We start from the raw sequence: 7,589 nt of genomic DNA, 5'->3' as shown, positions 1-7,589 counted from the left end.
GGTGCATTTGAGTTAAAATCATAATCTTAATTTAGATCCTAGTAAAAATCGTTTTTCTATTGTTTATGAAAGATAACTCCGTAGGCATGGAACACAAATAAGGTAATTGTATGCAGCTGTGAAGCTAGAATGTATGTACATTTTAAATGTAAAAAGGTTTTATCATCGTCATATTCTTTTTATCTACATTCGTTTTTATAGAGTATGATAAACACCCGTGTTTTGAAGGCTTCGCATTGAAACAAGATTTTATTTAATCTTCTTACATTCACCGACGCGGAGTCATGTTTGAGACATAATGTGAGGATTTTAGGAAACTTTGAATGATTGCATGCTGTCTGCTTGGAGGCTTTTCAATCTAGGGTTTTAAGTGATGCGGCATCCATTTTTTAAACTAATTTTATGCATTTTACTTGATGCTAATACTTAATTTAATGCAAATTATTTCTAAACCAAATGCTGAGTAGGAGGAGAGGTTTTTTTCTTCTCTTGTAGGGTTACAGTGCGTCTCTCTCAGCAGGAGGTGAGCCTGAAACTCTTCAGATGATCAAAAGGCCAATAAATAGGTTGAACACACGGCTCTTGTGAGTTCTGCAGTGATCGGTTTCTTTTCTTAGCAGCCGCCTCAGCAACATACTGCAACTGTTCATTTACTTAATACAAATATATTGATATTCAAACTCAGGTAAAAGATTCCACATTGTTAGGTTTTCTCTTTCGAGGCCAGACGGTTGTTTCCAGACTGTTCCTGGTGGCTTTTTTTAACCCACTGTGCCAAATCCTTTATTCCTCAGGTTTCTACACTATTGTTGTAGGTTTAAAACAGCTTCTGTGTGATATTTTTCATAAAGGTGCAACGACAAATTTTTACTTGGTGTACATAATGTTCTTGAACACAAATTGTATTTTTTTATTAATTTGTTCAAAGGTTTTACAGAGAATATTGTATTGTGGAATAAACTACTATTTGTTTACAGTTTAAAACTGTGTATGTGTATGTTTACGTCAATAGATGTCAGTGGAAAACATAACCCCGTGTTACAGCTGTTTTAACAAAACCAACCATTACAAAACACGGAAAACCCGTTTTAGTAATTTTATATTAGTCTGTGTATCAAAAGACCTGCCAGTTTGTGAGTAATATCACACACATGGTGCCTTGTTTAAAATGCTGAATGATGTTTTCTACAAGTCAATACAAAGAGATTGTATTCTACAAATGATAACTATTGTTTCATAGCTTCCCCAACAATAATACAATAGTACAAAGCCAGATTTAAAAACAAAGATCTCTCACTGGGACAAAAATATTTAATCCCTTAAACAGATTTTTTTTTTTACTGGACTAATGCGGTTCGGGAACCCCTGGGAAAAACTGTACATATAGAGATGATTAAATCCATGTGGCGGGGATGCAGTGGAGGGTAAAAGCATGAATTAGTGCACATTTTAAAACAAAAGGAATGTGTGTTGTGTTTATGGCGCAGCCTGACATTTACTCATTTATATGGTAGCAGCTCATGACCTATTCACTTGTAAAATAAAATGCAAAGGTATTTATTAGCCTGACCATTGACTAACAATATATTTGGAGTGTTGCTAATGGCAGAAAAACGAGAGCAATACATGTAAAAGAGTGCCCCGCAGATTTAACATTGCATTGTGTAAAACATTTTTTTTTTTTTTTTGTAAAATTCTTTGCGGCAACTAAACCATATCTTTTTTGTTTACACATTGTCAAAACCTGGTGCCTACATTACCCACAGTGGAACTCGACCGCTGATAATTTGGAAGGAGATACAGGTGTGTTAATCTAGTAGCGGCTAATGTAGCCTGCTAGCCCCAATCTGAGATGAGGAGCTGGTCACAGAGGTCTGGTGAACTCAGTTTTTTCCAACTCCACACCAACAGATTTTTTGATTTTCAAACTTGTAGTCTTCAGACCCAGCCGACGCTGACTCAAGTGACATCACTTGTCAGATTTTGAGGGGGCAGCTCCCTCAACAAAACAAAAGTTGCTGCAGACTAGTTCTCCCCAACAACTGTGTTGCGCAATATCATAGACTGCATTTAAGAAGTTGACGTAATCATGGTGACAACACCCTTTGGTTTGTGGACTGATGTTTTGAAGCCTTGGCCAAATCCCAAAGTCCCCCCTTACGGACTCACGGACTTTGAGGCGCGCTCCCGCGAAGTCCATGAGGGTTTAGTGATGTCCCACTGTCAAATCATCGAGTGTTTGAGGGCTCTCTCGCAGACATTTTGAGGCGTTTATGAACCCTTTCCGTAAGTTATGCTGATTTAGCTTAAGGGAATTACCCACAAGTCATAGCAGCGTGACATTAAACACGGGGTAACCAGTGGACGCATGGAGACGTTAAAACAATGGTAAACAAAGAGGACGGCTCACGTGTGTTCAGCCTGTCTTATTATATTGACACAGACACATTAAGGTTTAAAGATGGAACACAAAATAAACTTGAAATCATATATATATTATATTTATTTATTTATCCATCAAATATTTGATTTTGTCATCGAAGATGTTTGACAAAAACAAGTAAATAGAGAAGTGACCTCATCTTGTGAGGAAAGAGCCTGAAGACTTTCAAATCAGGGAGTACAAAGTATAAAATAAATACACACAATTATACATCTTATTTTTGTCATTTTCATGGTAACGTGATGTTGCAGCAAAGTGCTGTCCCATTCATATTTACACCATTTCGAGCCCTTGCAGCCTTTCACACTCAACCACTTACCAGGTGACGTCAATTAAGTCCTTGAGGGTTCAGGGTTTAGGGTTTAGGGAGGACATTGGGATTTGGCCCTTGAGTTCGGCGATTCAGCCGTCGCCATCTTTGGATACGTCTCCATGTTGTTTTTTTCGCAACCAGTGAACAGAAGTTACCACATTTAGAATGCGGAGAAGTGACGTAGAGACGCCGTATACGGCTCTGGTAGCAACAGCGACCTGTCAATCACAGTAAGCCCGCCCTAAAGCATACTCCGCTTTATGGTCTATTTGACTCTAAATGGACCATAATTTACTAAATGAACATCATGCTGTATTGAAGAAGACTTGAAACTAGAGATTGAGACCATAAACTCATGTTTACAATGTTTACTGAGGTAATAAATCAAGTGAGAAGTAGAGTCATTTTCTCATAGGCCAAATCCCAATGTCCCCCCTTACGGACTCACAGACTTTTAGGCGTGCTCCCGCGAATTCTGTGAGGGTTTAGGGCTGTCCCACTGTCAAATCTTCAAGTGTTTGAGGGCTCTCTGGCAGACATTTTGAGCCCTTTATGAACCCTTTCCGTAAGTCAGCATGATATGCTGACTTAGCCTAAGGGAATTACCCACAAGTCATAGCAACGTGACGTTAAACACGGGGTAACCAGTGGACGTATGGAGACGTTAAAAAAAAAAAAAAAAGGTAAACAAAGAGGACGGCTCATCTGTGTTCAGCCTGTCTTATTATATTTACACAGAAACATTAAAAGGTACACAAGGGTTAAAGATGGAACAAAAAAAAACTTAAAATCAGAGGATATTTATTTATTTATCCATCAAATATTTGATTTTGTCATCGAAGATGTTTTGACAAAAACAAGTACATATATTATATGAAATGACCTCTCATCTTGTGAGGAAAGAGCCTGAAGACGTTCAAATCAGAGAGTACAAAGTATAAAATAAATACCCACAATTATACATCTTATTTTTTGTCGTTTTCATGGTAACGTGATGTTGCAGCAAAGTGCTGTCTCATTCATATTTATGCCATTTCGAGCCCTTGCAGCCTCTCACACTCAACCACTTACCAGATGACGTCAATTAAGTCCTTGAGGGTTCAGGGTTTAGGGTTTAGGGAGGACATTGGGATTTGGCCATAGACTTCTATACAATCTGACTTCTTTTTGAAACCGGAGGAGTCGCCCCCGATGGTCAGCAGAGAGAATGCAGGTTTTAAAACACTTCCGTATTGGCTTCACTCGGCAGAACCGAAGGCTGCCGCCTGTGTAAATTCGGCCAACCCCCATTTTAACAAGTGAGTTAGAAATACTCGAGTGGGAGGTGGTCCACTTTTGAATACAGAGCTCTCTGTGTGTAATACCAATATTACCACTGTGCTCATGGAAGTGATCTTTAAAAAATATATTTTATCTTAACCACCTGGGAGCTCTGCTGCTGTGTGAAATGCCTGATAAAATGTTACAAATCCACAACAGAAAAAACCCCACAGCTGCTGTGGGGGAGGCAAACAGAAAACGAGTTCCACCTCTTCACTCTCAACTAGCGGATGTGTTTTACTTTTCTTCTCTGTCGTACTTTCTCATTTCCCTCCTCTGCTAACTACCAAACTCAGCGTCAGGCAGGTGCCAAAATATTTCATCTCTGTGTTTTAAGTAACACAGACTTTATAAATGGCATTTGAGGGTATCTAGTTTGGCAGATAATTATTAATAAAGAAACGTTTCTGGAGTTTAAAGGCTTTTTGTTTTTTTCTTTGTTGTTGGGCCTTGAAAGGCGGTAGCCGGCATCCGCCCGTTGAAGATCGAGAAGACTGACAAGAAAGGTAATTATCTTGTTCTTTGTCTTGATGCAACACAGTGTTGCTGATGTTACTAGTCCATTCTATTCTATTTGGACATTTTATTAAAACTCTATAATGATGGCAAAACCCTGAACTTATTTAAAAAAAAATAAACCTTTTAAAATGAACAAGTGAGATCTTCATTAGAACTAAAAAAGTAATATTTTATTGTATGTAAACTTAAAGAAAAGCATGTTATATGAAGTAAGAAGAGTTAAACGTCAATCAGTGGAATCGGTTGCACTGAGGGTTTTATGACTATTTATTTATTCCTTATTATTTAATAGAAAGCTGACAGTGACTTTTTCTTGAGAGATCATTTAGAAAATTCAACTGCGGAAACAAAACGAACACTGATTGACGTGTCCCGTTTAAGTGATGGAGGTCTTTCCATCTGTGTGTCATGGCAGGTGGTTTTGAGGTTATGACTTCTGCTGCTTTTTAATACAGTTGTCAAACTGTTCATTTAATGTGACAGAGATGTCATAAAAAAACATTAGCAGATTTTGTTCGTCAAAATAAAACAAAAAAAACATCAAAATGTGCAACTATTATCACTACATCATACAGTAACACACAGAGACATCCTCTTCCTTTCTCAGATGTTCGTTTATGGTGGACTGGTTATGAGGGAGACATTTTTAATAATTAGGGGACAGAAGGGTTATATATGTATGAGCTTGATAATCAGCAGTAATGGATATATTGTTAATGGGCCCCTGTTTAAGTCTTAGGGATCAAGCTGTGAATTCTGGGGCACACCCAAACACACAAAACCGTTACTTCCGTATTTAATCAGTACTTTTTCATACATCTAATGTTTTCCGGTTTGCAGTAAATATTAAACATGTCTGTCACAAAAATTATGTCATCTGCCAGTTGCAGTAGCCTACTCTAGCAATTGACTGTTCAACAGATATTTCTTATTTGTTATACAGACCGTATTAAGAGCCACGCTGTGCGGCTGTCGACGTTAAGCTGCATGTTGTATGAGGAGGGACTGGAGAGACTTCATGTTGGTGACGTGTCCTATCTTCCTCAGTAGATTTCCCTCCTCATCTCTGAGAGGTCCGATGTGTTTGGACAGAATGATGGCCGAAGGACAGACGCCAGACCACGCTGCAGAGACCCAGAACCAGCTAGACGAGACGAGGGGGCTCGGAGACCGAAGACGTTACGTGAGGCGCGTGTGAAGCTCACCGCTGGACGGCCGCTAACTGTACATACCTAGTCCATATCAGAGACGTTTAAGGACTCTGCAAAGAGAGACGTTGTAGGTCAGGTCACCGCTGGAATCTCCAGGAATGGAGCTACTACCTGCCGTGAAAACAACCACCTGAACACGGGAGCACAGCACACACAGAGCTCACACAGAGTGATTGTCATTGTTGACTACCCGGTGAACCCTGTGCCTCTAAAGCTCCAGAGAGACGACCCCTGAGACCTCTTCAACGGGGACCACAGGGACCTAGAGGCGGCCATGAACGACGTGGAGGAGATGTCGGTGAAGTGCGTCCTGGTTGGGGACAGTGCCGTGGGCAAGACGGCGCTGCTGGTCCGCTTCACCTCAGAGACCTTCCCGGAAACCTACAAGCCCACGGTGTTCGAGAACACAGGGGTGGAGGTGTACATGGACGGAGTTCAGATTAGCCTGGGGCTGTGGGACACAGCGGGCAATGACAACTTCCGACAAATACGCCCGAGGTCCTACCAGCAGGCCGACGTCGTCCTCCTCTGCTACTCTGTGGCCAACCCCAACTCGCTGGCAAGCGTCAAGCACAAGTGGATTGCAGAGGTCCGGGAGAACCTGCCCAAGGTGCCGGTGCTGGTCGTGGCCACGCAGACGGACCTGCGGGAGGTGGGGGCGCACCGGGGCAGCTGCATCTCGGCGGCAGAGGGGAGACGCCTGGCTCATGAGGTCCACGCCAAAGGCTACCTGGAGTGCTCATCCTTGGGCAACCGCGGTGTGCAACAGGTGTTTGAGTATGCAGTGCGGACAGCCGTGAACCAGGCCAGGAAACGGGCCAGGCGACGGATATTCGGCATCAACCAGTGCAAGGTCTTTTGACCTTTGACCTTGACTTGGCAGGCACTTGAGATGACATTTCACATAATGCATCTTAGTGTACTGTTCACACTCAGCGGGGGCCTAAAGCTGTATTCCTCTTACATACGTGTGGTTCTTCTTTTCCAACTAAGAGACTCCCCGAAACTCACAACATATTTAAAAAGGAGAACTTCTAGTTATCCTTTGGTGTGATCCGTCTGTGAAGTGAACCACAGCACGTCTCATGGTTGGATTTCAAACGGAGCATCAGAGATGTTTCGTCTTTCAGAAATTCTCCATTAAGAACTTTTGCTGTGAAGAATAAAGCACTTAAAGGTTTAATATTGAAGGTGCACATCATTTCTTAAAATCCTAATATCTCATTTTGTGGTTGGATCAGTAAATTAACTTTAGAATCGCAGCATAAAATGAATAAGTACTTTTACCACAGATAAAATGACACAACTGGGTTTTACAGTTGAATAACAGTTTATTCTTATGCTGTGAGTATGAAATCAGTAAATACTAGTGAGTGCATGTTGTCAGTAATTATTTAAACTCTTCAGCATAAGCCGATTGGGTCCATATGTGGTGCATAGAGCTCTACATATAGCATATTCTCTATTATTGCTCCAGAGAGGATAATATTTCTTAAGACCAGACCAGGGAATAAACCGTCAGTAGGTAAAGCGCTTTATACGTTTCTCTAGATTATAAATGCATTTATATATGTATATATATATATATATATATGTATATATATATATATATATACATATATATACGTATATACATATGTATATATGTATATATATATATATATATATATATATACATATACATACGTATATATATATATATATATATATATATATGTATATACGTATATATATATGTATATATATATATATATATATATATGTATATATATACATATGTATA

General features: G+C 40.0%; 2 protein-coding genes across 3 annotated transcripts in view; both read left to right on the top strand.

The window, feature by feature from the left end:
• n4bp2 (NEDD4 binding protein 2) overlaps positions 1-978 on the top strand; it is a 16,939-nt gene extending 15,961 nt beyond the window's left edge. Inside the window, exon 16 of the mRNA XM_068705451.1 lies at positions 1-978. This exon is cut by the window's left edge and continues 351 nt beyond it. The gene's annotated coding sequence lies outside the window, so the exon portion shown is untranslated.
• Positions 979-4,208: 3,230 nt separating this feature from the next.
• On the top strand, positions 4,209-7,346 carry rhoh (ras homolog family member H). Of its 2 annotated transcripts, none has more exons than XM_068705444.1 (2): positions 4,209-4,582; positions 5,646-7,346. In XM_068705444.1, exon 2 carries the CDS (start codon positions 6,081-6,083, stop codon positions 6,666-6,668), a length of 588 nt encoding a protein of 195 aa, XP_068561545.1. In that variant the 5' UTR covers positions 4,209-4,582; positions 5,646-6,080; the 3' UTR covers positions 6,669-7,346. The 2 variants fall into 2 exon arrangements, with proteins under 2 accessions (XP_068561545.1, XP_068561546.1); XM_068705445.1 differs by having other exon boundaries at positions 5,643-7,346.
• Positions 7,347-7,589: the final 243 nt, after the last annotated feature.

The sequence above is a fragment of the Cebidichthys violaceus genome, unplaced genomic scaffold (genome assembly GCF_023349555.1).
Source record: "Cebidichthys violaceus isolate CVI_PGR_0920_01 unplaced genomic scaffold, fCebVio1.0.p SCAF_119, whole genome shotgun sequence".
Lineage (NCBI taxonomy): Eukaryota > Metazoa > Chordata > Actinopteri > Perciformes > Stichaeidae > Cebidichthys > Cebidichthys violaceus.
This window is presented reverse-complemented; position numbering and strand designations above follow the sequence as displayed.